At 41.9% G+C, this 26,586-nt stretch overlaps 2 protein-coding genes and 2 pseudogenes across 2 annotated transcripts; 1 reads left to right on the forward strand and 3 right to left on the reverse strand.

Moving 5' to 3' along the window:
* Positions 1-678: 678 nt before the first annotated feature.
* On the reverse strand, positions 679-1,610 carry LOC120053440 (annotated as a pseudogene).
* A 1,043-nt stretch (positions 1,611-2,653) lies between these two features.
* LOC120053203 lies at positions 2,654-26,091 on the forward strand (annotated as a pseudogene).
* On the reverse strand, positions 12,271-16,486 carry LOC120053565 (WAP four-disulfide core domain protein 1-like). The gene is made up of 6 exons (XM_039000696.1): positions 16,470-16,486; positions 13,060-13,319; positions 12,799-12,882; positions 12,558-12,698; positions 12,423-12,477; positions 12,271-12,325 (listed from the first exon to the last, which is right to left on the reverse strand). The coding sequence occupies exons 1-6, from the start codon at positions 16,484-16,486 to the stop codon at positions 12,271-12,273; spliced, it is 612 nt and encodes a 203-aa protein (XP_038856624.1).
* Positions 19,953-21,053, reverse strand: LOC120053566 (chromosome transmission fidelity protein 8 homolog). The gene is made up of 5 exons (XM_039000697.1): positions 21,050-21,053; positions 20,920-20,974; positions 20,508-20,620; positions 20,159-20,392; positions 19,953-20,029 (listed from the first exon to the last, which is right to left on the reverse strand). The coding sequence occupies exons 1-5, from the start codon at positions 21,051-21,053 to the stop codon at positions 19,953-19,955; spliced, it is 483 nt and encodes a 160-aa protein (XP_038856625.1).
* Positions 26,092-26,586: the final 495 nt, after the last annotated feature.

Below are 26,586 nucleotides of genomic sequence, written 5' to 3' on the forward strand. Positions count from 1 at the left end.
TTTGCCACATTTTGTTGTTTTGTAAAGTTGTAAGTGTTCACTGTTTTCGTTTAATTAAATATGTTGAGCACTGGCTACGCTGCGTGTTGGTCCGATCCCTGTTCCACCCTCTCTTCTCGTGAAGAGAGGGAAGGCTGCCGTTACAGTAATAGCAGAAAATAAAGTATTGTAACCACCTATGTATTTCATTATGTTTAAATATAAAAGGCAAGACATGTTGTTGGAAAAAGGTTTTGTATTTGAAATCAAAACAGTTATTTTTCCGACTTGTACAGCAGTTGAAAAAAAATGTATTTTTATCTGAATAAAAAAATATTCTCATTCGACTGTTGTGGCAATTTCTTCCCCATCTGAAAATAATCACTGTACAAATGTCATGTCAAGGCATTACTAAATCCTGTCATCTGATAAGTGCAACAATAAAGATATTTTAATAATACACCACAGCGTTTAGCAAATTCCAGCAGTGTAACCACTGACATAACAAAACAAATATGCACACAGCCTAGTTTCAGATGTCCCATAACCTCAAGCCAGAGGAGGGTGTCCCAAGCACAGTCTTGCAATGTGTGCTCCATACTTGTGGGTATGGAGTCATTAAGAGTGCAGCATGTCCTTTGCTCCCACAGAGGTGACCAGGGTCAAGGTCGTTAGGCACAAACGGAAGAAAACAGACTGCAACAGGCACAAAACGGAAGAAAACAGACTGCAACAGGGACTATCTGAACTTGTCAATTTTTTTCCAGTTAAAAGTGTTTTGCGACAGTGAGCCCTATAATGCATATGACCAAGCACTTCACTACACTTTCTTGGGCACATTAGTGATGATGGGCTTTGGGCGAGTATTGAAGATGAGCTTCTTCTTGATGAGGCGGAAATAGAGTAGGTGGTGGGGTTCTGCTGGTTGATTTCCATGGGAACCTTCTCCCCTGTGGGAGGCCAGAGTGTTTCATCAGGACAGCGAAGGGCTTCTCCAGTTTGACCACCTTCCCATAGAGGATGTGGTGTCCCACAATGAGCACAGGTACACCCTGGGAGGGGACACAGGTGAGCACAGTAAAGACAAGACACAACATCTCTGAGTGGAAAGAGGTAACAGAAGAGTGTACTAGCACTGCATTATAGTGCCATGTTGTCATGTGCCTCTTTGGTGTATAGCAGATCTCCCATCAGGTTCCCAGCCAATCCAGAGTTCTGCCTGGACATCATCTCCCCCTGGAGTTCAACCAGCAGCCACTCAGTAGGACCAGGACCATCCACACTGGACAGGGATGGATAGGGGAGTAGAAACAGATGTACTCACCAAATACATAGACATCAAACATTGTCACTAAACATTATGAAATTCATCTTTCATACACTACAGCTGACTGATGCGAGTGTCAATGCTGTCAGTCTCTCAACAGATCGAACTCTGTTCATTACCATCTGACGAAATGAAATAGTTAGCTAGCTAGGGAAGTTATACTATCCTGAATGTTTTCATACTCTGCGACGAGACAGACAAAACTTCTCTGAATTGACCATGTATAAGAATTCAGATGATTGAGAAGTCTTACCTTGAAGTTTTAACAATTTGAACCATCGTGCTGCTCGCAGAAAGATAACTGAAACACTGACAGGGGAGGAGAAAAGAGAGATGCAACACAGGCAATCAATGAAATATTGTTAGGTAAATATAGTCACGCATTAACGCTAATTCTGTCACTGACAAGTCCTGTTTGTTTTAAGCTGAAACATTTTAATTTAATTAATTTCATTATTCTTTTGGCCAAATTTCATATACACAAATGGAATTTACAAAAAAACAACAACATTTTCTACCCTACAAAAAGAAATTGAACTGTATTTTAAGACAATTAAATACTCTAACAAAAAGCTGTTAGAATTATAAGTGTATGTATGTCCCTTAAGGTCCTTGTGTAATTGTAATGTGATATTGTACCCCCTAGCTCGATTGTCCATTGTATATAATCTATATATACTTGTGTTCCCTCATGTACTTTCTGTATTGATTTGTTGTTAATAAAAAATATATATATATATATATTTTTTAAGTCCTGTTTGTTTTCATGTTTTCCCGCCAGGAAGATGTACCACCTTCATCCGGCGCACAGACGCGTCACTTGCATGTAGTGGTTTTGGTTTCCGGTTCAAAGGTGTCCAACGTGGTGTCTGCTGTAATTCAACGTGTGGACATAGGAATTAATATTTGGGAAAAGTGAAGGAAATACTAAAGAAAGGGACGATAAAGTAAGCGTTTTCTTTAACTGTTTGTATGTGCATTATACATTGTTACATGTCAACAATATAATGATTTGCGCATAGGCAAGCGGTGTTCTTTCAGTGTCAAACGAGCAGCTAGCTAACCAGCCAAATGGTTTGCTAGCTAATTTAACGTTAACGTTAGCTAGCCAAGTAACGTAGCTAGTTAGTTAACTAACGTGAACTAATTAGCGAGCTATTTTTTTTAGTTACTAGATAGCCATTTTGTTGCTTACATGATTCAAATTATGACTTGCATCGCATTATGCCAGTTTAGTCGGTAGTTTACACACGGCACGAGGCTAGCTAACTGCATAACAATAATGACTTCCATGCAAAACTCTTAATCCTCCTTAATTTTAGCATTTAATTGTTTTCTTAGATTAGCGACAATGGGGGAATTTAAAGTGCACCGGGTTCGATTTTTCGACTACATGCCAGCTGCCATCAGAGCTATGGCATTCAATGCCCACACAGAGAGATTGGCCCTGGGACGAATGGATGGGAGTGTGGAGATTTTCAACTTCGCAGACCACTATTTCCAGGAAAAGGTTAGTAACTCGTTTATACATGTATGGTCTATTCAGAATGAAAATTAACATTATGCTTGATCGTTAGTCTACATTATAGCACACTTAAAAGGCTTTACACCTCCCTCCTTAGGACATTGTTGATGCTTATTGTTGATTAAAATTGTCGACAGAAATACACCCACGGTTGGTTGTCACACTTGCCATTAATTAACACTTGTTTTGGTATCTGCAGGTTATTCCAGGGAAGGACTCCCGGTCAATCGAGGCCCTGTGTTGGGTTGGAGGACGCCTGTTCAGTGCTGGCCTAAATGGAGAGGTCACAGAATATGATCTGGAAAGCCTGAGACCCAAGTACTCCCTGGAGGCATATGGGGGCCCCATTTGGACCATCACCAGCAATTCTCAGGGGGCACACTTAGCAGTCAGTCACCTCTCTGTAATAGTGTCCTTTCAAACATATTGGAATTTGTGTTTTTCATGCTGACTTTAGATGGAATTTAAATAATATTTTTTCCCCTAATCATGTTAGATCGGATGTGAAGATGGGACAGTGAAATTGTTTGAGGTACTTGAAGAGAGCATTCAGTTTGAGCGCAATCTGGACAGACAGAAAGGTGAGTGGAACAGAGTATCGATTCACTTGTCTAAAAATGTGTTCCTTCCTTACATTACAACCTTTCTTAATATGTTTTGGCATCCTTGCTGTCAATGGGGTTGCAGCTATGTTGACAACTGACATCTTCTAGTGCAGCTTAAACTGTGTAATCCTGTCTTTCAGGTCGCATCTTATCCATCTCCTGGCACCCCCTCTGGCGCACAGATTGCTGCTGGCATGATGGACATGATCCGTGTCTTTGATGTCCCGACAGGTGAGTTAGGAACAGCCATGTGAAATATTGTCAGACAGTTAGTAAGCTAACCACAGTGCATTTTTGATATGTTTCCAATTTTGGACTTGTTTGATCCTGACCTCCAGCGTTTGTTGATTCAGGTCGTGCTGTACAGAGGCTCCTGGTGGACCGGGGCTTTGGAGGCTCTAAGAGTCGGGAGACTGTAGTCTGGAGTGTAGTCTTCCTGTCAGACTTTACTATCATCAGCGGTGACTCTGCTGGGAAGGTCCAAGTCTGGGACGGACACACCGGCACGCTCGTCAAAACACACCTGGTGACCAAGTGGGATGTGCTGGCACTGTCTGTCTCCAAGGTGAGAAGGTGTTCACTGTGATGGACACTTGCCCTTTACCAATATTTTATCCTTCCTTCCAGATTGTTGCACTCTGTTTATTAGGAGGTGCTAGAGAATGTAGGTGTCTCTTTGATTGTCTGAATCCATATGTTGCAGGTGAATGTGATTTGTTTGACCCAACTAATGTGAATTCGTAGGATTGACTAGAGTGGAGCTTCCTTGTAGACTGGTCTGTGTGTGATTGACAGGATGAGAGCAGTGTGGTGGCAGGGACGTCAGAGGGTACTGTGATCCAGTTCCAGTTCATTGCTCCTACTCTGCAGCAGCAGGACAAGGAGTGGGTCAGAACCAGGACCTTCAAGAACCACACGCATGATGTCAGAGCCCTGGCTGAGATCGAGACCGCCATCGTCTCTGGAGGTCAATGCTAATGTTCAAATGGATAAGGGGGAAATGCTACTGTAGTACAACAAATGCTGCCCGATATTGACTGCATTACTAATTCTGGATACATTCTCTCCTCAGGTATGGATACCCAGCTTGTAGTGAGACCCCTCTTGGAGAAGTTTGATGAGAGGTCACATGCTTCGGCACTTCGCAAGATCCACTTTCCCCATGTGAGTACAGAACTAGTAGAAATTACTCTGGTATCAGAGCTGTTTCAAATAATGTTAATTGCATAGATTGTGAATAGTGAATTCAACAGAATGTTCATATTAACATTGAACAGATTGTTATAGAATTGCACTAAAAATCTTGATTTGATCCTGTTTGTACTGTTCTTTTCAGCGGAATCTAGTATTTTGTGCAAAGAAGGCAGGGCTACTGCTCTTCCAGTTCCCTGGCCAGCTGGAGCTGTGGAGACTGGGAGAGAGTGATGGACATGGTGAGAATCTCACTCACATGGATGGAAAGAGGGAGATGGGAGAAATACAGTCAATATCATGCACATTATTGTAGCGACTTTTCAAGCAAAGGGGAGTGATTATCACACCTGTCTAATGGGTATAGTTATTGTGTGCTGTATTTGACAACACATCTCTAACTTTCAGGCAAGCCAGGAGACAGCTTGCCTCTGAAGAGGAAACCTGAGAAACTCCTCCATCTCAAGAGAAAGGTAGGTATTTCTCCTGCATACAACTGTTTATCACCTCAATCTGTAGAACTATCCAAAATCACCTCACATTTGGGAATTTCATTTTAGCCTGATCTAATGATACTATGCATTGAATTTGAGTGGCATAGTCTGAGTTTATGTAATGCTGAAGAAACCCTCCAACTGTAGTTTTGTTTTTCTGTTATGTTTGCCTTCAGGGTGAGGATCATATCTGCTGCAGTGCTCTGTCCTCCTGTGGAGGATGGCTAGCATACTCCACCATGTCCAGTGTACGTCTCTACAGGCTGCAGACGGACAATAACGACATCAGTATAACCAAGGTATTACCAAGTCCACTTTATCATGTTTGCTAAAGGGGTTTGCTGATTTGCTACACAAATCCAATTTCATTGTTGGACTAATTCATAAAATCCTGTTTAGTCTAGTTGAGTATCATTTGAGCTTGTTTAATCTGAAAATAGATTGTGTGCTTTCACTCTCCCAAGGGACAGTCAAATTTATAATCATTCAAATAGTCAAGCTGTGACTGGACAATAATTTCACAAATATTTAGACTAAGCATCCAGTAGATGGCACCATTTGTCAGTGCTTTAAAATGTCAATTTAAAATGCCAACATTGCTGGTTGAGCCCAGTCTTGTTCTCCTCGTACATTGTTCAGTAAGATAAGTATAACAAATCTCGGTCTCTCCCCCAGGTACCCAAGCTTCCAAAGGTCCTGCGCTCTGCTCACCAGCTGTGTTTCTCTTCAGACTCCTCCAAACTGTTTGCTGCTTCCAGCCAATCATCAGTCCTCGTTATTGCCCTTAGCCAATCTGAGTGCAAGTATGTGCACACCCTCAAGCCTAAGTCAGGTCAGTAGATCATCAGCGATATTGGTTATCTGACCTGTCAACTGGCAAACTGCAATGTTGATGTTCTTCACTGAAAAACCAAAGCTTTGTGCTGGATAACCTAATCTCTGTTTTTGGTAACATGGCCTCACTCTGCTGTTTCTTTTTCCAGGGTCCAGACAGCCCATTCACTTAATGACTAACAGTGTGGATGGGAAGTGGCTGTCGACAGCAAATAGTGACTGTGAGATCCACGTCTACAATGTACAGAAACTAAAGGTGAGTGGGTTTTCCACTGATCCAGTCAAGCTCTACACCTGTTTCTGTAAGACTAAAAGTAACACTGTAAAAGTAGTGTAATCTGTTCCAATGACAGCCTCACATGACCCTGTTCTTGTGTTCCAGCTCCACTGTATAGTACCTGTGTATGGTTCCTGTCCCAGTGCCATGGGATCCACCCCACCACCAACAACCTGACCATGGTGCACGCTGACCAACAGGTTAACACCATGCCATCTCTCATACTGCCACTGCAGATATTAGTATCTCTCAAGTATACTTTTAACAGGAGTGATCTTGTTGAAACTTGTGATTTCTGCTGTAAGTTTACGATTTAGTACTCTGACACGTGTAGATATGCTGACTGTTCTTTGGTCCATGTCTATAGATATTTGAGTACTCCATAGTGGAGAAGCAGTACACAGACTGGAGCGAAAGCTTCAGAAGCAGGGGCTCCACAACTTGTGGTTGGACCGGGACCACACCGTCACCCACGTGACCTTCAACCCTAAAAATCCTGAACAGATCCTCTTGCACGACATGCACATGTTCTGCATCATCGACCAAAGTCTGGTAAGAAACCTGCATCTCTCCTACAGGCATCCTTCTTTTTTGTTTTTCTTTAAAGTGTTTAACCATCAATGTCCTTGTCATAATGGCCTTTAGCAGTCCTTCTCGGTTGAGCCTTTTCATCTATTAAAGGAACAGTGTTGGTTTAGTGGCTTAATATGGGTCATATTGACTATCATTAGAAACACCTGCTTTTACTGCCTGTGAGGTTAACACTGTCACCCTCTACCCTTTTCAGCCCCTCCTGACCAGAAGACGCAGTTCTACAATCAGAGACCCTCAGAAGCCTATCAGAGCAGGGGAGGCCCAGTCACCTCCATGCTTTCAAAATATGTAAAACCTTCCAGGTGAGTGTCTGTTTGGGACAGATATCAGGATTCTGTTGGATATATCTTATATACAGTAGGATTGTAACAGTACACATATTCGTACCAAACTGTTCGATGGGGGACCTTGGTTCGTTCTCTGAACCCAAATGAATACATCCAAATAAAAACACTAGGCCTATAGCCTACGCTATGTTGTAGACCCATGCCTCAAGTAAATCTGAGCTGAAATTGTTTTTCAGGCTATTCTGTTGAAACAACAAGAGCCTATGTATAATCAAAATTCTAATCTTAATTGGCATGTTTCAAACTGTCCTTTTGTGAGGCGCAAGCCGGGAACTAATGTAGCTCTGTACGGTGGTGGGGGTGATGAACCAGGAGGAAGATTCTCCAGTTTGGGAACATTTTGACTTCCTAGTAGATTACAAGGATGATTGACAGAGAGTTGTGGATACAACGTTAACAGTATCAACAAGAATAGCCTATGCAGCTGCCAACACCTCAAATATGTTGACACATTTACGTCGACATCGCCCCAGTCTTCCAGAGCAAGGAAACGCAAAGAAACAACACATCGTCTCCCCTCTGCGTTCAAGCAGTTGATTTTGACCGGTCCGAAGAAATTACAAAATCGATAGGTAGGCTATATTTAAGCAATAAGACACGAGGGGGTGTGGTATAAGGCCAATATACCACGGATAAAGGCTGTTCTTATGCGCAACGCCGAGTGCCTGGATACAGCCCTTAGCCCTGGTATATTGGCCATATACCTCAAACCCCCGAGGTGCCTTATTGCTATTATAAACTGGTTACCAACGTAATTAGAGCAATAAAAAAATGTTTTGTCATGCTCATGGTATACAGTCTGATATACCACAGCTGTCAGCCAATCAGCATTCAGGGCTCGAACCACCCAGTTTATAATTATATTTTATTTTACAGTCTTTGGTTTATAGCCACAGATATGTACCTATTCTCTGTGGTTAAGAATAGGGTTTCAGCACCTTGTAAAAGTGCTGAAGCCACGTTACCAGCTTCCCCCTTGCACCAAATTCAGCAAACCAAAGCCAAAGTTTTCAACGAATTGGCCAATGCTGTGTTGCGCTTAACATTGACCGCCCATCACATTACTGTGGAGTGGGAGATGTACTGTGCTACAGACACGCCTCCTTTTATGAGAGTCACAAGAGCACATCTGGCACTGAGAAGAGGCGGTGTCAGTCATGGTGCGTTTGTAACCAAGTGGGAATTTACCACATACGACTGGGAAGAATCCACTCGAACGGCTCTCCAACTGGTAATTATTAGTAGGGAAACTCGTTTATCATGCTGAGCACCCACCTCTCCCACATGGTGACCTCTGACGTCACCTACTAAGGAAATTGCCTCGTAACAGCATTTTCGGCTGTTATCTGCAACAACAAAACATTATTTATAAAAGGCTATCTGTTTTTTGAACTCTTTAATTTGTTTTCAAGCATGAAGCTGTACTTTTAGTTTATGGTTGATGCAGCTGGTTGGCCATTAGCCAATCAGTGTTTCTCAATGAGGTCAAATCACATGAATGCATCCAACTGGTATTTACGGCTTCACAACTAGTAAATATTAGAGGTCGGCCGATTATGATTTTCCAACGCCGATACCGATTATTGGAGGACCAAAATAAGCCGATGCCGATTAATCGCATGATTTTTATATATATATTTGTAATAATGACAATTACAACAATACTGACAACAATGAACACTTATTTTAACTTAATATAATACATCAATAAAATCAATTTAGTCTCAAATAAATAATGAAACATGTTCAATTTGGTTTAAATAATGCAAAAACAAAGTGTTGGAGAAGAAAGTAAAAGTGCAATATGTGCCATGTAAAAAGCTAACGTTTAAGTTCCTTGCTCAGAACATATGAAAGCTGGTGGTTCCTTTTAACATGAGTCTTCAATTTTCCCAGGTAAGAAGTTTTAGGTTGTAGTTATTATAGGACTATTTCGCTCTATACCATTTGTATTTCATATACCTTTGACTATTGGTTGTTCTAATAGGTACTTTAGTATTGCCAGCCTAATCCCGGGAGTTGATAGGCTTGAAGTCATAAACAGCGCAATGCTTGAAGCACAGCGAAGAGCTGCTGACTCACGCAGTAAAGTGCTGTTTGAATGAAAGCTTACGAGCCTGCTGCTGCCTTCCACCGCTCAGTCAGACTGCTCTATCAAATCATAGACTTAATTATAATATAATAACACACAGAAGTACGAGCCTTAAGTCATTAATATGGTCAAATCCGGAAAACTATCATTTCGAAAACAAAACGTTTATTCTTTCAGTGAAATACGGAACCGTTCCGTATTTTATCTAACGGGTGGCATCCATAAGTCTAAATATTGCTGTTACGTTGCACAACCTTCAATGTTATGTCATAATTACATACAATTCTGGCAAATTAGTTCGCAACGAGTCAGGAGACCCAAACTGTTGCATATACCCTGACTCTGCGTGCAATGAACGCAAGAGAAGTGACACAATTTCCCTAGTTTAATATTACCTGCTAACATGAATTTCTTAACTAAATATGCAGGTAAAAAAATATATACTTCTGTGTACTGATTTAAGAAAGGCATTGATGTTTATGGTTAGGCGCAAATGCGCTTTTGTTAAATCATCCCCCGTTTGGCGAAGTTGGCTGTCTTTGTTAAGAAGAAATGGTCTTCACACAGTTCGCAACGAGCCAGGCCGCCCAAACTGCTGCATATACCCTGACTTTATTGCACAGAACGCAAGAGAAGTGACACAATTTCCCTAGTTAAAAGAAATTAATGTTAGCGGGCAATATTAACTAAATATGCAGGTTTAAAAAATATATACTTGTGTATTGATTTTAAGAAACGCGTTGATGTTTATGGTTAGGTACACATAGGTGCAACGACAGTGCTTTCGCGAATGCGCTTAAATCACCCGTTTGGTGAAGTAGGCTGTGATTCAATGATAAATTAACAGGCACCGCATCGATTATATGCAACGCAGGACAAGCTAGATTAACTAGTAATATCATCAACCATGTGTAGTTAACTAGTGATTATGTTAAGATTGATTGTTTTTTATAAGATATGTTTAATGCTAGCTAGCACCTTACCGTGGCTCCTTGCTGCACTCGCATAACAGGTAGTCAGCCTGCCACGCAGTCTCCTCGTGGAGTGCAATGTAAACGACCACGATCGGTGTCCAAAAATGCAGATTACCGATTTGTTATGAAAACTTGAAATCGACCCTAATTAATCGCCATTCGATTAATCAATCAACCTCTATTACAAATGCAGCTTCAGAGTGGAAACTTTGAGGCCCAACATACCAGTCCCTGTCACAACAGACAATGCCAGGAACATTGCTGAACAATGTGAATGGCATTTCATTTTCCTGCTGTACCGAAACCGAACCGTGACACCAAAACCGCAATACGTACCGAACCGTGGGTTTGTGAGCCGTTAGACCCCTAATATACAATGAGATGTTTAGATTCTATAAATGTGATAATGGAGTCAAATCAGTTTCTCTTTCCTCTGATGTGTTTCCTGTGTAGGACTTGCTTTCTGTGAGTCTGCTGGATGACCAGTCTCTGGTGATGGGGAGCGCCCCCTCCTGGCCATCACATCCCAGCTACCTGCTCCCGTCAGACAGAAAAAGTTTGCTACATAAACAATAGGGAGAGGGTGTTTTTTGTTTGTCTGTGGCTGCCCTTCGATTCTTTATCCTTCTCCCCGAAGTGGGTACACATTCATTGCATTTTAAAAGATTGCGACTGCTGTGACCAGTTGCACATTTCAGGAGCAGGGAAGGGAATCGGAGCACAGCCTGTCTCTCTACACCCCTGACCCATGATTTGTAAAGACTGTTTTATACAGTAATAAATAAAATATTTACTGTAATGTACAGACTGTTTTGTCATTTTTCGCAAGGTAATTACCTAAAATTGGCAAGGACAGTCAAGGTTTAGGTTTCAGTGTAAAGTTTGTTTCAGGGTTAAGTCTACAATAATGTAAATAGCAGACCATTCCTCAAACATACAGTTTATTTGTAATACACAAAGCAACATTACAGCACCAGTTTGACATTTGGATATTACTGTCTCCCTCATAGAAAATGGTTACATGTTGTTCATACCTCTAGCTTATTAGTTGTGGAATTCAGTCGTGTAGACCAGCTTATTGTTCTTTTAGAAGAGACAGCCTTAGAACTGAGCACCATTTGATGTACTAAAATCCAGATATGGATATTCCTAACCACTCACACCTGTCTTTCTGTCATACTAATGTTCATTTTTGGACTGACTGAGTGAATATACTGAATGGAATATGTACAGTCGATACAAACACTTTGAACAGCTGCTGTGTGTGGATGATGGGGTCATACTGGTATAAGGCCCAGCTTGCTCTCCCACCATGATTGACATGTAAGCAGAGTGTGTTGTTGGTTCTGGGTGTGTTTATGGGATCTTCATCCTGCTGGCCTGAATGGTGAGAGGGCCAACAGCAGCACACAGTCCTTATTTTCACTTATTTCTATGAGATACGTGTGTGTCTGGTTGTAGGGGGTTTCAGTGCATCTACTTTGATATTGTGTATAGAAAAAAAGCCTCTTTTGTTTTGCGGTTTGAGACCGATCAAGAAAGGGGCTTTGTGTCTTGTTCATTTCTCCTTTTCAACCATAACACCATTACGTCTTACCCATGACTAAACCAAAGCATGTGTCTGTGTGTGTAAATCTGTCAAAGTATTGTTTAAAACCCTGCCTGTACCATTATTACAACCAAAGGAGTATGCCAGTTTGAGAAGAGGTAGGAACTGAAGGCTTGGTTTCCTCCTTTCCCCAGGCCAGACATGGGAAGTGTAAAGCGCCGTGAGGTTGTCTGGTTGTTCTGTGTTCCGTTGTCAAGAGAGGTATGATATGTGGGCTCTGATAGCTGAGGTTCTGTGTTGAGGTATCTGAAGATCTGAGGAGAGACAGTTTTGAAGAGACTACCAGCTTTTTACTATCTGTCAGATAGAAATGGTTATTATAGATTGTTATATTGACCTTTGATAGCTCAGTCATAGCAAACTATAGGCTATATTCTGTCCTCTTGTTTATTTTCCTAAATGGCATCCCAATAACACCTACCTCATCCCATGTGTTTGTGGTGGTGTTTCTCATTGGCCACTGCATTATTTGAGCTGCTTCCAATTCCTATAGTGGAGAAATGACAGGCATGTTCATGTAAAAGAGACCCTAGCAGTGTAATTATGGAGTATACAGGACAGTTGATCACCACACTTACCCAAGTAATCCTTATAGTCCTTGTAGGACTTTTGCCTCATGGGACGTCCATCTAGATGAGAAATAGCACCTCTAGTTCGTGATTATGCCAGTTTTTAGAACTAAATTAAATGTCTGACAATCGGACCTTACCAGAGTTGCCACGAGACTTGATGCACTGTCCCCGATTGGGGATGCCAGCGGCGGGGTTTCCTTGGTTGATGATGTGGCACTCATAGCCTGTGGGACAGTGCAGGGGCTCGTCACCATCCTCTGTGGTGCTGCAGGCCTCCGCTGGAGAGCAGGGGACACACAGGTCAGAGGTAAACTAAACACACACACTGATGGTGTAGCGTTCAGGTCCGTTTTAATGGTGATGTTCGAGGCTACTCACCCTGCAGTACCTCATCTGGACCATCTAGAAGCCAGCCATTCCCTCCCAGCCACCGAGGCTTGGGTTGAACCAGCCAGTCCAGCACTGGTCAACACAAACACATCATTGGTAAGTTTGAGCCTAATGATATCATCAGTATTTTACTGCATATCCTGGTACCAATGGTTAGAACCATGCCCATGCTTTGTATGACCATGCGTGCGGTCATATGGGTCGATAAGTGTGGTTTTGTGTACTGTCATCTAGATCAGTGGCGCTTACCTGGTGGGGGCTGCACTGACTCCAGACAGGCGTAGATGCAGCCGTTATAGCAGCAGCGCTTGTGGCGCTCACACTCTGAGTCAGAGCGGCAGCCGGGCACCTCGCAGGCCTGCTCCGGCAGCATCTGAGGTGGGGGTGGGCAGCGGTCATTCTTCTGGTGCTGCGTGGATTGGGACTGCTGGTTTGGATACTCATAGTCCTTAGAGGAGATAACAGAATGACTGTGTTTGAACAGAAATGTGCAGTCTACTATCCTGAGGCTGAAACATAGAGAGACCTGGTCATTTTCAACATAGTAGGTGATTGCTGGAGTCTTTGAACATACAGTAGGCCTACAAAGATGAATTGTGACGTGTGCTTGTCCTAACACCTTTGACCAGCAGGTGGCGGTAATGTATTTTTGTAACATACTTGTTGCAACATTTTCCATCGGCTTCTGTTTGTTAAGGTATCATGCCCATTAGTAAACACCTTGACCTTCACTCTAAACACGTAGAGCGATGAAGAACTGAAGGCTAAGAATTTGTTCTTAACTGACTTGCCTAGTTAAATAAAAAAAATAAAAGTCAAGGGGGAAACATTTTTTTTATTTTTTAACCTTTATTTAACTAGGCAGGTCAGTTAAGAACAGATTCTTATTTTCAATGACGGCCTAGGAACAGAATGTGAATGTGATACAGGAAAATATGATTGTGTCAAACACACATTCTCCACCTCACCTGAACAGTGGTGGTCTGTGATTTTCTCTAAAGGAGCTTGTGACACACTTACATAATCAGTTCTGTAATACAGCCATGGTTATACTTACTGCTTTGCTCGGTTCAATAAACTTCAACTATTTCCATGCACCTATGGTGTGAACTACTTCTTGGAGGATTTCATAGGTCAAACACTGGTTTATTCAGGTTTGTTATCACTGTATGTGATGTGCTTATAACCATAGAGCTAAGGAGGTAGCGTTTGTGGGTCTTTCCTAATATTTTCCAAGTTATATTCCATAGAGGAGCTGCTCTGGCACAGCAACAGTTACAGTTAGGTCCGGTTTCCAGTTGCAGTTGAGCTAGCCTACTGTACAGGGCCAACCACAGTCTCATTCTGAGGGGCTCACTCTGACTCTGCCAACACTAATCAGAATGCGAATGTTCCATGTAGTCTGGCCAATGTTAACCAAAGCCCATCTTTATCATGGAGCTCCAGACCAGACACTGTAATTTCAAGTTCACATCCGACGTGGATGCCCTGCCGGCCCGGGTAAGGTGTCCCTTTCCCCCTGACAGAGAGACTGTGCCAGGGGCCCTCTGAGAGTTTTTCCCCCTCTCACTAATTAGATAATGGGCTTGCACGTGATCGTTAAAACTGCGCTGTTTATTTGGCAGGTTAAGCGACTGCTCTTCCAAAACAACCATAAAAACGAAAGTAAATGTTTGACACCGAATGCATGTTTGTAATAAACCCACAAATAATTTGCTCTGTCAACTGCCAGCCTGGTGGTGGGGTGCTAGGTCTTACCATGGCTCAGTGACTGGATCAACTTGTAGCTTTTGCGTGGCAACACACGAGTGCACTACTCAGTGTGACTTCAGTAAAAGTAACACAGTGCTGACTTGGTTAGGTTATTGATCCTGATTTTACGCTAATTGACCATGTCTTAGTAACACTTCCAGATTTTTCATGTGCTTTACAGTGATTCTATTTCCTCAAAATGAAGCTTTTGACCTTATCAGAGCTTGCCTAGCTACCCATCCACATCGCTCTGGCCATACAACACACCAACTAACGTTTCTATGGAGCGATCGATAGAGCAACAGAGTTAAATTCAGGATGAGTCATCAGGGCTCTCTTCATTCAAAGATTTCATGCTTTTAGCAGCTGTGGTCCACATTGGCCAGATTGGATCCATCATCTGTCAGATCTTCTGACTGTCTCCTGAGGGTTTCTAGGCCGAGCTATATTAGCCTATCCTACAGTATCTCAAAGAGAAGCCAATCACATGTCACAATGCTGTTGGGTCTACAAAAGGATTCTAATCATGTTTACAACTTTACAGGTAATGATTATGGGAGGCGAAGTAGGCCATTCACTTTCATCCTCATGTCACCCTGTATCTTTACAAGTGCAGTTCAGACAACTCCAGGTTTAAAGTACAAGAGTGAGGCTGATTATCCATGTGTTTGGACAACGTGAGCTACAGTGACCATGGTTCATTATCTGCCCAGTTCCCATGGTTTCTCCTCAGATCTCAGTAGCAGAGGAAGTAGAATATCCGGTTCCTGTCTATCAGTCTGAATGCCAAGCTGCCCTACCATGTCCTGTACTGTGCCGTGCTGCATGTGTCTGTTTGATGTTCAGTCCCACATTGTTTATTTACAGTCATTGGTCTCTTCCTGGGGCCACAGAGATGCCGGCAGACCTGTTATATTGATTTGTTCCAGGGCAGGGATTTCAAAGCTGAGCGATTCAGCAGTGTGGGCTAAAGCCATCAGAGACCTTATTTGGCTGCAGACTGTGATGTAAACTGTAATCAGGCCATTGACGTCTGTACTGTATCTAGTCCTTAGATCAGACACATCCTGATTCCTACTACTCCAGGAAGCACACCACTCAGCTTCTCCAGTGAAACGATGTGCAATGTGATAGTCGTACACCCCAAATAGATGTATGGATTGCACTGATTATTTAATGATAGTCATACTTATGCATTGACCATGTTATTTAGATCCGTATCTCTTCTGTAATACAACAGCATCCATTCTCCACCCTCCTTTCCATTCTGAGATCCCCTGTGCTTAGAAAGTTCTCCAGACCAGCCTTGCTCTAGCACCAGTTCATGTTGCAAGGGTAGAGCTAAAGGGTAGAGCTGCCGCTTTCAAGGTGCGGGACTCTAACCCGGAAGCTTACAAGAAATCCCGCTATGCCCTGCGATGAACCATCAAACAGGCAAAGCGTCAATACAGGGCTAAGTTTGAATCAAACTACACCGGCTCTGACGCTCGTCTTATGTGGCAGGGCTTGCAAACTATTGCAGACTACAAAGGGAAGCACAGCCGCGAGCTGCCCAGTGACACGAGCCTACCAGACGAGCTAAGTCACTTCTATGCTCGCTTCGAGGCAAGCAAAACTGAGGCATGCATGAGAGCATCAGCTGTACAGGATGACTGTGTGATCACGCTCTCCATAGCCGACGTGAGTAAGACCTTTAAACAGGTCAACATACACAAGGCTGCGGGGCCAGACGGATTACCAGGACGTGTGCTCCGGGCATGTGCTGACCAACTGGCAGGTGTCTTCACTGACATTTTCAACATGTTCCTGATTGAGTCTGTAATACCAACATGTTTCAAGCAGACCACCCCTGTGCCCAAGAACACAAAGGCAACCTGCCTAAATGACTACAGACCCGTAGCACTCACGTCCGTAGGCACTCCATTGCTGTTATTAGTTGTAAATCCATAATGAGAAAATAAAAACATGAACCCCTTTTATCAAGGTCAGGTAGTATTAGTGTAGGTGCTACCATGTCTAAATTGACATGTGTTTTTGTTTTTGGAGAATGGAGATAATGTCGTGGAAGTTTCCACTTGTGTGCTCTTTAAGTTGTGTTCATATTATTTTATTAAATGAGGATTGCATAACGTGAAACTTGAAAGTGCAAACAAGACACATAAAACAATTTTGTTTACAGACTTGCTCAGCCTCTATCTACCAATGGTGCAGTAGGTCAATTTGATGGTACAGTACATTTCCAGAGGTGATATAGATGTTCAAGTACAAACTTTGTCGGCCATCAGGAATATGTTTTGCAGTGTTGTCTTGGCTATGAATCAGAGTTTGCTGTTGTTGGGGCTCAAAACTGCAACCTCCACATCAGTTTCACAAGGCACAAGATTGTTTGCAATTCCTTAAATAAAGATACTTAATAGAAAATGACTCAAGTAAAAGTGAAAGTCACCTAGTAAAATACTACTTGAGTAAAAGTCTAAAAGTATTTAGTTTTAAATATACTTTAGTATCAAAAGTAAATGTAATTGCTAAAATATACTTAAGTATCAAAAGTAAAAGCAGAAGTATAAATAATTTCAAATTCCTTATATGAAGCAAACCAGACGGCACCATGTTCTTGTTTTTATTTATTTATGGTTAGCCAGGGGCACACTCCAACATGTAGACATCATTTACAAAGGAAACGTGTGTTTAATGAGTCCGCCAGATCAGAAGCAGTAGGGATGACCAGGGATGTTCTCTTGATTATTGCGTGAATTTCCCTTTGCTGCTAAGCATTCAAAATGTAACGAGTACTTTTTGGTGTCAGGAAAAATGTATGGAGTAAAAAGTACAATATTTTCTTTAGGAATGTAGTGAAGTGAAAGTAAAAGTTGTCAAAAATATAAATAGTAAAGTAAGGTACAGATTACCAAAAAAACTACTTAGGTAGTACTTTAAAGTATTTTTACTTAAGTACTTTACACCACTGATGGGGGCATAGCCATGGTAGCCAAAATATTAGCCTGCCCAGCATGATGGCCCTAAGCATGAGGGGATGTTAATTGTTAATTAACTCAGGAACCACACCTGTGTGGAAGCACCTGCTTTCAATATACTTTGCATCCCTCATTTACACAAGTGTTTCATTCAGTTACTTGTGGTCATTAATGGGTTTGGTTTTAGGCAGTACATTGGAAAACATGTTGGAGTCACAAGGCCATTAAGAGACGCCAGTCAGCCAGAGAGATTGTGTGTGGTGTGGGGTGGGGTGGCCAGACACAGAGGGGGAAATTTTGTACTGTGTGGCTGGATGAATTAGTCCCTTTAGCCATCATGGAGCAAAAAGGGTGGACATCTATGGTTACACTTCTATTTGCATGCCAAGAAGGGACCTCCCCCTTTCCCCTAAACACACACATAAACAGCCCCTAGGAGGCTAGGGAGGCTTGCAACCCCTTTGGTCCTCTTTAAGGAATAAGTACTGAATGCTGGAACACTGAACTTAGTGTTTAACATTGTGTACAGACAGCAAACTAATCTCTATTATTCATCTGTCTTAACATGTAGATGTGGCCTACCTTTCCCTTTCTACTCCTGAGGGTGTTTGTCAGGTGACTGTGTAATAAGACTCTCTATGCACATGTATGATGTATGTAAACTAGCAGCAGCATATCAGCAAGTAAAATTATGAGTATGTGTAAATTTATTTGGCGAATAAAGGTGATTTTGATTCTTCTGATTCTGACATAGATGTTGGGATTATGTGAAGAAATGAGAGGCAAGGACACCATATAGATGACTGTGACAGTGTTGTCTGACATTCGTTTGTATGGTGTGGAGATGTCAAATACAATCTTTGTTATAGCCTATCTATCAGGCTGAACATCTGCTTTCAGTCTACAATATTGTCATTAGCAATTTTGATTTCCTTGATACTGCCTGCCTCTGTTTGAAAACAAATCAATCGGTCTCATAATGCTGAGTGACTGTAGATGTCCAGCCATATTTTGTAAGCATATCTTACAATGAAAAAACCCAGTCTTATAATTGTTTTGAATATAATTATGTAACTATTCAATACGTCTGTGACTGAAAATCTATACCAGACTTTTCTAAGGCGTGTCTCAATGCCGCAGAACAACCGTTGAGCCTATCCAACAAACCTCTCAGCTCATACAACATTCAATGTTACATAAAGACAATTTTTCACAGTATATTGCAAAGTAATATATTTTGTGTATTGTATATATACAAAGATATTTTGAAGATGTACAATAATTGTGGGTTTAAGAATAGACCTATATTTAAAAGGAACTATGGGATTTGTACATTTCATGAAACAATAGCGGTTTACATTATTTTTTACAATGTGATGTAGTGAGCGCAATGATCTGTTATTCAGTGTAGTTTGTCTCTAGTGCTCAACATTGCTACACGGGTCTTTTTGTAGTTTCATGGATGAGACATCACTCATATCACCATCATCCCTATTATGATTTAGGGATGATGCTTCATGTAGACTTAGAACAGGCAGTTAGTTATAACTGTCATGTAAAAGTAATAAACCAAGATAGCATTTCTAATACAGTAGTAGGGTACAAAAAAACTCAGAATCATGCACCAGCATATGGCTATTGAAACAGAAAATACACATTTTATTGGTATGTAATTGTAACGTCCTGACCAGAGTTCTTATGTGTTTTGCTTGTTTAGTGTTGGTCAGGACGTGAGCTGGGTGGGAATTCTATGTTGTGTGTCTAGTTCGTCTGTTTCCTGTCTCTGTGTTTTGTCTGCACCAGATAGGACTGTTTCGGTTTGCCACATTTTGTTGTTTTGTAAAGTTGTAAGTGTTCACTGTTTTCGTTTAATTAAATATGTTGAGCACTGGCTACGCTGCGTGTTGGTCCGATCCCTGTTCCACCCTCTCTTCTCGTGAAGAGAGGGAAGGCTGCCGTTACAGTAATAGCAGAAAATAAAGTATTGTAACCACCTATGTATTTCATTATGTTTAAATATAAAAGGCAAGACATGTTGTTGGAAAAAGGTTTTGTATTTGAAATCAAAACAGTTATTTTTCCGACTTGTACAGCAGTTGAAAAAAAATGTATTTTTATCTGAATAAAAAAATATTCTCATTCGACTGTTGTGGCAATTTCTTCCCCATCTGAAAATAATCACTGTACAAATGTCATGTCAAGGCATTACTAAATCCTGTCATCTGATAAGTGCAACAATAAAGATATTTTAATAATACACCACAGCGTTTAGCAAATTCCAGCAGTGTAACCACTGACATAACAAAACAAATATGCACACAGCCTAGTTTCAGATGTCCCATAACCTCAAGCCAGAGGAAGGGTGTCCCAAGCACAGTCTTGCAATGTGTGCTCCATACTTGTGGGTATGAGTCATTAAGAGTGCAGCATGTCCTTTGCTCCCACAGAGGTGACCAGGGTCAAGGTCGTTAGGCACAAAACGAAGAAAAAGACTGCAACAGGCAACAACGGAAAGAAAACAGACTGCAACAGGGACTATCTGAACTTGTCAATTTTTTTTCCAGTTAAAAGTGTTTGCGACCAGTGAGCCCTATAATGCATATGACCAAGCACTTCACTACACTTTCTTGGCACATTAGTGATGATGGGCTTTGGGCGAGTATTGAAGATGAGCTTCTTCTTGATGAGGGCGGAAATAGAGTAGGTGGTGGGGTTCTGCTGGTTGATTTCCATGGAACCTTCTCCCCCTGTGGAGAGGCCAGAGTGTTTCATCAGGACAGCGAAGGGCTTCTCCAGTTTGACCACCTTCCATAGAGGATGTGGTTGTCCCACAATGAGCACAGGTACACCCTGGGGAGGGGACACAGGTGAGCACAGTAAAGACAAGACACAACATCTCTGAGTGGAAAGAGGTAACAGAAGAGTGTACTAAGCACTGCATTATAGTGCCATGTTGTCATGTGCCCTCTTTGGTGTATAGCAGATCTCCCATCAGGTTCCCAGCCAATCCAGAGTTCTGCCTGGACATCATCTCCCCCTGGAGTTCAACCAGCAGCCACTCAGTAGGACCAGGACCATCCACACTGGACAGGGATGGATAGGGAGTAGAAACAGATGTACTCACCAAATACATAGACATCAAACATTGTCACTAAACATTATGAAATTCATCTTTCATACACTACAGCTGACTGATTGCGAGTGTCAATGCTGTCAGTCTCTCAACAGATCGAACTCTGTTCATTACCATCTGACGAAATGAATAGGTTAGCTAGCTAGGGAAGTATATACTATCCTGAATGTTTTCATACTCTGCGACGAGACAGACAAAACTTCTCTGAATTGACCATGTATAAGAATTCAGATGATTGAGAAGTCTTACCTTGAAGTTTTACAATTTGAACCATCGTGCTGCTCGCAGAAAGATAACTGAAACACTGACAGGGGAGGAGAAAAAGAGAGATGCAAAACACAGGCAATCCATGAAATCATTGTTAGGTAAATATAGTCACGCATTAACGCTAATTCTGTCACTGACAAGTCCTGTTTGTTTTAAGCTGAAACATTTTAATTTAATTAATTTCATTATTCCTTTTGGCCAAATTTCATATACACAAATGGAAATTTACAAAAAAACAACAACATTTTCTTACCCTACAAAAAGAAATTGAACTGTATTTTAAGGACAATTAAATACTCTAACAAAAAAGCTGTAGAATTATAAGTGTATGTATGTCCCTTAAGGTCCTTGTGTAATTGTAATGTGATATTGTACCCCCTAGCTCGATTGTCCATTGTATATAATCTATATATACTTGTGTTCCCTCATGTACTTTCTGTATTGATTTGTTGTTAATAAAAAATATATATATATATATATTTTTTAAGTCCTGTTTGTTTTCATGTTTTTCCCGCCAGGAAGATGTACCACCTTCATCCGGCGCACAGACGCGTCACTTGCATGTAGTGGTTTTGGTTTCCGGTTCAAAGGTGTCCAACGTGGTGTCTGCTGTAATTCAACGCGTGGACATAGGAATTAATATTTGGGAAAAGTGAAGGAAATACTAAAGAAAGGGACGATAAAAGTAAGCGTTTTCTTTAACTGTTTGTATGGTGCATTACTACATTGTTACATGTCAACAATATAATGATTTGCGCATAGGCAAGCGGTGTTCTTTCAGTGTCAAACGAGCAGCTAGCTAACAGCCAAATGGTTTGCTAGCCTAATTTAACGTTAACGTTAGCTAGCCAAGTAACGTAGCTAGTTAGTTAACTAACGTGAACTAATTAGCGAGCTATTTTTTTTTAGTTACTAGATAGCCATTTGTTGCTTACATGATTCAAATTATGACTTGCATCGCATTATGCCAGTTTAGTCGGTAGTTTACACACGGCACGAGGCTAGCTAACTGCATAACAATAATGACTTCCATGCAAACTCTTAATCCTCTTAATTTTAGCATTTAATTGTTTTCTTAGATTAGCGACAATGGGGGAATTTAAAGTGCACCGGGTTCGATTTTTCGACTACATGCCAGCTGCCATCAGAGCTATGGCATTCAATGCCCACACAGAGAGATTGGCCCTGGGACGAATGGATGGGAGTGTGGAGATTTTCAACTTCGCAGACCACTATTTCCAGGAAAAAGGTTAGTAACTCGTTTTATACATGTATGGTCTATTCAGAATGAAAATTAACATTATGCTTGATCGTTAGTCTACATTATAGCACACTTAAAAGGCTTTACACTCCCTCCTTAGGACATTGTGTGATGCTTATTGTTGATTAAAATTGTCGACAGAAATACACCCACGGTTGGTTGTCACACTTGCCATTAATTAACACTTGTTTTTGGTATCTGCAGGTTATTCCCAGGGAAGGACTCCCGGTCATCGAGGCCCTGTGTTGGGTTGGAGGACGCCTGTTCAGTGCTGGCCTAAATGGAGAGGTCACAGAATATGATCTGGAAAGCCTGAGACCCAAGTACTCCCTGGAGGCATATGGGGGCCCCATTTGGACCATCACCAGCAATTCTCAGGGGGCACACTTAGCAGTCAGTCACCTCTCTGTAATAGTGTCCTTTCAAACATATTGGAATTTGTGTTTTCATGCTGACTTTAGATGGAATTTAAATAATATTTTTTCCCCTAATCATGTTAGATCGGATGTGAAGATGGGACAGTGAAATTGTTTGAGGTACTTGAAGAGAGCATTCAGTTTGAGCGCAATCTGGACAGACAGAAAGGTGAGTGGAACAGAGTATCGATTCACTTGTCTAAAAATGTGTTCCTTCCTTACATTACAACCTTTCTTAATATGTTTTTGGCATCCTTGCTGTCAATGGGGTTGCAGCTATGTTGACAACTGACATCTTCTAGTGCAGCTTAAACTGTGTAATCCTGTCTTTCAGGTCGCATCTTATCCATCTCCTGGCACCCCTCTGGCGCACAGATTGCTGCTTGGCATGATGGACATGATCCGTGTCTTGATGTCCCGACAGGTGAGTTAGGAACAGCCATGTGAAAATATTGTCAGACAGTTAGTAAGCTAACCACAGTGCATTTTTGATATGTTTCCAATTTTGGACTTGTTTGATCCTGACCTCCAGCGTTTGTTGATTCAGGTCGTGCCTGTACAGAGGCTCCTGGTGGACCGGGGCTTTGGAGGCTCTAAGAGTCGGGAGACTGTAGTCTGGAGTGTAGTCTTCCTGTCAGACTTTACTATCATCAGCGGTGACTCTGCTGGGAAGTCCAAGTCTGGGACGGACACACCGGCACGCTCGTCAAAACACACCTGGTGACCAAGTGGGATGTGCTGGCACTGTCTGTCTCCAAGGTGAGAAGGTGTTCACTGTGATGGACACTTGCCCTTTACCAATATTTATCCTTCCTTCCAGATTGTTGCACTCTGTTTATTAGGAGGTGCTAGAGAATGTAGGTGTCTCTTTGATTGTCTGAATCCATATGTTGCAGGTGAATGTGATTTGTTTGACCCAACTAATGTGAATTCGTAGGATTGACTAGAGTGGAGCTTCCTTGTAGACTGGTCTGTGTGTGATTGACAGGATGAGAGCAGTGTGGTGGCAGGGACGTCAGAGGGTACTGTGATCCAGTTCCAGTTCATGCTCCTACTCTGCAGCAGCAGGACAAGGAGTGGGTCAGAACCAGGACCTTCAAGAACCACACGCATGATGTCAGAGCCCTGGCTGAGATCGAGACCGCCATCGTCTCTGGAGGTCAATGCTAATGTTCAAATGGTAATAGGGGGAAATGCTACTGTAGTACAACAAATGCTGCCCGATATTGACTGCATTACTAATTCTGGATACATTCCTCTCCTCAGGTATGGATACCCAGCTTGTAGTGAGACCCCTCTTGGAGAAGTTTGATGAGAGGTCACATGCTTCGGCACTTCGCAAGATCACTTTTCCCCATGTGAGTACAGAACTAGTAGAAATTACTCTGGTATCAGAGCTGTTTCAAATAATGTTAATTGCATAGATTTGGAATAGTGAATTCAACAGAATGTTCATATTAACATTGAACAGATTGTTATAGAATTGCACTAAAAATCTTGATTTGATCCTGTTTGTACTGTTCTTTTCAGCGGAATCTAGTATTTTGTGCAAAGAAGGCAGGGCTACTGCTCTTCCAGTTCCCTGGCCAGCTGGAGCTGTGGAGACTGGGAGAGAGTGATGGACATGGTGAGAATCTCACTCACATGGATGGAAAGAGGGAGATGGGAGAAATACAGTCAATATCATGCACATTATTGTAGCGACTTTTCAAGCAAAGGGGAGTGATTATCACACCTGTCTAATGGGTATAGTTATTGTGTGCTGTATTTGACAACACATCTCTAACTTTCAGGCAAGCCAGGAGACAGCTTGCCTCTGAAGAGGAAACTGAGAAACTCCTCATCTCAAGAGAAGGTAGGTATTTCTCCTGCATACAACTGTTTATCACCTCAATCTGTAGAACTATCCAAAATCACCTCACATTTGGGAATTTCATTTTAGCTGATCTAATGATACTATGCATTGAATTTGAGTGGCATAGTCTGAGTTTATGTAATGCTGAAGAACCCCTCCAACTGTAGTTTTGTTTTTCTGTTATGTTTGCCTTCAGGGTGAGGATCATATCTGCTGCAGTGCTCTGTCCTCCTGTGGAGGATGGCTAGCATACTCCACCATGTCCAGTGTACGTCTCTACAGGCTGCAGACGGACAATAACGACATCAGTATAACCAAGGTATTACCAAGTCCACTTTATCATGTTTGCTAAAGGGGTTTGCTGATTTGCTACACAAATCCAATTTCATTGTTGGACTAATTCATAAAATCCCTGTTTAGTCTAGTTGAGTATCATTTGAGCTTGTTTAATCTGAAAATAGATTGTGTGCTTTCACTCTCCCAAGGGACAGTCAAATTTATAATCATTCAAATAGTCAAGCTGTGACTGGACAATAATTTCACAAATATTTAGACTAAGCATCCAGTAGATGGCACCATTTGTCAGTGCTTTAAAATGTCAATTTAAAATGCCAACATTGCTGGTTGAGCCCAGTCTTGTTCTCCTCGTACATTGTTCAGTAAGATAAGTATAACAAATCTCGGTCTCTCCCCCAGGTACCCAAGCTTCCAAAGGTCCTGCGCTCTGCTCACCAGCTGTGTTTCTCTTCAGACTCCTCCAAACTGTTTGCTGCTTCCAGCCAATCATCAGTCCTCGTTATTGCCCTTAGCCAATCTGAGTGCAAGTATGTGCACACCCTCAAGCCTAAGTCAGGTCAGTAGATCATCAGCGATATTGGTTATCTGACCTGTCAACTGGCAAACTGCAATGTTGATGTTCTTCACTGAAAAACCAAAGCTTTGTGCTGGATAACCTAATCTCTGTTTTTGGTAACATGGCCTCACTCTGCTGTTTCTTTTTCCAGGGTCCAGACAGCCCATTCACTTAATGACTAACAGTGTGGATGGAAGTGGCTGTCGACAGCAAATAGTGACTGTGAGATCACGTCTACAATGTACAGAAACTAAAGGTGAGTGGGTTTTCCACTGATCCAGTCAAGCTCTACACCTGTTCTGTAAGACTAAAAGTAACACTGTAAAAGTAGTGTAATCTGTTTCAATGACAGCCTCACATGACCTGTTCTTGTGTTCCAGCTCCACTGTATAGTACCTGTGTATGGTTCCTGTCCCAGTGCCATGGGGATCCACCCCACCACCAACAACCTGACCATGGTGCACGCTGACCAACAGGTTAACACCATGCCATCTCTCATACTGCCACTGCAGATATTAGTATCTCTCAAGTATACTTTTAACAGGAGTGATCTTGTTGAAACTTGTGATTTCTGCTGTAAGTTTACGATTTAGTACTCTGACACGTGTAGATATGCTGACTGTTCTTTGGTCCATGTCTATAGATATTTGAGTACTCCATAGTGGAGAAGCAGTACACAGACTGGAGCCGAAAGCTTCAGAAGCAGGGGCTCCACAACTTGTGGTTGGACCGGGGACACACCCGTCACCCACGTGACCTTCAACCCTAAAATCCTGAACAGATCCTCTTGCACGACATGCACATGTTCTGCATCATCGACCAAAGTCTGGTAAGAAACCTGCATCTCTCCTACAGGCATCCTTCTTTTTTGTTTTCTTTAAAGTGTTTAACCATCAATGTCCTTGTCATAATGGCCTTTAGCAGTCCTTCTCGGTTGAGCCTTTTCATCTATTAAAGGAACAGTGTTGGTTAGTGGCTTAATATGGGTCATATTGACTATCATTAGAAACACCTGCTTTTACTGGCCTGTGAGGTTAACACTGTCACCCTCTACCCTTTCAGCCCTCCCTGACCAGAAGACGCAGTTCTACAATCAGATGACCCTCAGAAGCTATCAGAGCAGGGGAGGCCCAGTCACCTCCATGCTTTCAAAATATGTAAAACCTTCCAGGTGAGTGTCTGTTTGGACAGATATCAGGATTCTGTTGGATATATCTTATATACAGTAGGATTGTAACAGTACACATATTCGTACCAAACTGTT

Source organism: Salvelinus namaycush, chromosome 9 (genome assembly GCF_016432855.1).
Source record: "Salvelinus namaycush isolate Seneca chromosome 9, SaNama_1.0, whole genome shotgun sequence".
In the NCBI taxonomy this organism is placed as follows: Eukaryota; Metazoa; Chordata; class Actinopteri; order Salmoniformes; family Salmonidae; genus Salvelinus; species Salvelinus namaycush.

Bases quoted from the DNA above. Each gene is read 5' to 3' on its own strand.
- LOC120053566 (XM_039000697.1), bottom strand. The intron at 20,393-20,507 runs AAGAGGGCACAT...CTGTGTCCCCTC, and splicing joins GGGAGATCTGCTATACACCA to CCCAGGGTGTACCTGTGCTC. The intron at 20,030-20,158 runs GTAGTGAAGTGC...TGCCTGTTGCAG, and splicing joins CACTAATGTGCCAAGAAAGT to TCTTTTTCTTCGTTTTGTGC.
- LOC120053565 (XM_039000696.1), bottom strand. The intron at 12,478-12,557 runs GTAAGGTCCGAT...TTTCTCATCTAG, and splicing joins CAAGTCTCGTGGCAACTCTG to ATGGACGTCCCATGAGGCAA. The intron at 12,326-12,422 runs GTGTGGTGATCA...AGGAATTGGAAG, and splicing joins TATAAGGATTACTTGGGTAA to CAGCTCAAATAATGCAGTGG.